Raw genomic sequence first — 1,952 nt, forward strand, 5'->3', positions numbered from 1 at the left:
CAGAGACTCCTGTGTTTCTGTGAGAAGCACTGATGTTTCACTCACGTTGCTGCTCCATTACACTCGTGTGTTTTCAATTTAATCTTCCTGGTTGGATATTATAGTAACCTGCAGTGCAGTGGAGAGTCTAAGGAGCTCTTAGTTTGTTGTTGTAATTACAGCCTATTTAGCTTAAGGACTAATATTGGATGATAGATATGCATTATACAGCAACGAATCTATTGAGGGTAATGTTGGTAAGCAGCCAACAGCTTTGTCCACTGACAATATCAACCTCTCCTCCAGGTGGTGTTCCAGTATCTGCATCCTTTGACTGCCTGGTGGCGGAGCAGGGCTGCATCCAGGAGCAGTCCTGCATGGTCCTCTATCGACTGCTGGAGTACTGTGCAGCTGAGGAGGCGGTGTCGCCCCTTGGCCCAGATGCTCGTTTGGAGTGCCTGGAGGCCCAGAACTCCTTGCAGCAGTACCGCCCCCTTCAGGTTTGCAAGTGTCAGCGTGGCTCTCGCAGGGAGGAACACTGCCTCAGGGTCTACTGGACTGTGAGATTTGCAGGTGGGTTTAAGCGTTGGCATGCATGCTTGTGTGTGTGTGTGTGTGTGTGTGTGTGTGTGTGTGCGTGTGTGTTTTAATCTCAACTGCATAATTCATGTTATAACTTCACTATGCTTGTGTTTTTTAGCATATGATGAGTATGAGGTGTCTCCATATGAAGAACTGGAGTTAAATCTGGTGAGAAACATTGAGATGTCACGTATGGCCTCCATCATGGCAGGTAGAGCACTACTCTTACTCTTACTCATTTGGAACACGAATGAAATATAAGTTTATTTCTTGATATACATTACTCCGTTTACCCTCTCAGCTTCCACTCTATCTGTGGATGGCCAAAACCAGTGTCTGAAGGCAGCTCAGGACTGTGGCCTGTATGAGAAATGTGGCTCCCTGCGATCAGAATATGTCGTGGCCTGCACCAAGCGAGCAACAGTCTCCGAGAACAACTGTAACCGGCAGAAATGCCACAGAGCCCTGCGGCGCTTCCTTGAGCGCGTGCCAGAGGAGTACAGCTTCGCTCTGCTCTTCTGTCCCTGCTCTGACACCTTGTGTGGGGAGCGCCGGAGGAAAACCATCGTCCCGTCATGTTCCTATGAGGAGAATGGCAGAGGGGAGGAAAGGGTGGGCAAGCCTAACTGCCTCAGCCTGCAGAACTATTGCTCCAGAGATGAGCTGTGTAGGTAAGACGGGTGCAAGACCTCAAGTGTCCCTAATAGGTTTTGTACCTTAGACCAACACAGAATAGAAGAAATGCAGGTTGAACAATGCATAAGGTGTAAAGCATCAGAAAATGAATCACAGATACTACAAAAATAACCACAGTGAATGACTCTGCTCCCTATTCAATGCAGCCAACAAGAACAGCAACACTACAGGCACAATGTTGAGGCTTTGACCACTAGCTGCAGTATTATGAGCAAGCCCCATTTGGTTTGTATCACATATAGAGCCACAACTGACAAACAATCATTTTCACCATAGATTCACCTATTGATTATTTTCTAGACTAATCTATACAACATGAAAAAATGGTGAAATATGCCCATCCAAATCTAACATAACCCAAAGTGACACATTCATATAGTCTATAGTCTAAAATCCAAAGATATTCAGTTTACTGAATTATAAGACAAGGGAAAGCAGCAAACTGTCACATTTAAGAAGCTGGAATCACCAAATGCATTTGGGGTATTTGCTTGAAAAATAACTTAGTTATCAAAATAGATGCTGATCAAGTCTTATCAACTAATCCTCTTAACAGCTCACACACAAACATGCACACGTGCGAGCGTGCTAGCAACATAATACACATGCCACCTGATTAGAGTGGACAGTAATGTAAATTAGTTTCACGATATCCCACCGTGTGTGTCCGTAACACACCAAAAAAAAGCAGCAGT

The 1,952-nt window shown here is 45.1% G+C and overlaps 1 protein-coding gene across 1 annotated transcript; it reads left to right on the forward strand.

Moving 5' to 3' along the window:
• Window positions 1-285: 285 nt before the first annotated feature.
• On the forward strand, window positions 286-1,236 carry LOC111650942 (GDNF family receptor alpha-4-like; the record flags this gene model as incomplete). Its single annotated transcript, XM_023400889.1, has 3 exons — window positions 286-552; window positions 680-772; window positions 863-1,236. Coding segments are annotated over 3 exons (734 nt in total), but the record flags the coding sequence as incomplete, so codon positions are not given.
• Between the last annotated feature and the right edge of the window lie 716 nt (window positions 1,237-1,952).

This window comes from Seriola lalandi, unplaced genomic scaffold (genome assembly GCF_002814215.2).
Source record: "Seriola lalandi dorsalis isolate HSWRI2012SDOR001 ecotype SW California unplaced genomic scaffold, Sedor1 jcf7180002053067, whole genome shotgun sequence".
Lineage (NCBI taxonomy): Eukaryota > Metazoa > Chordata > Actinopteri > Carangiformes > Carangidae > Seriola > Seriola lalandi.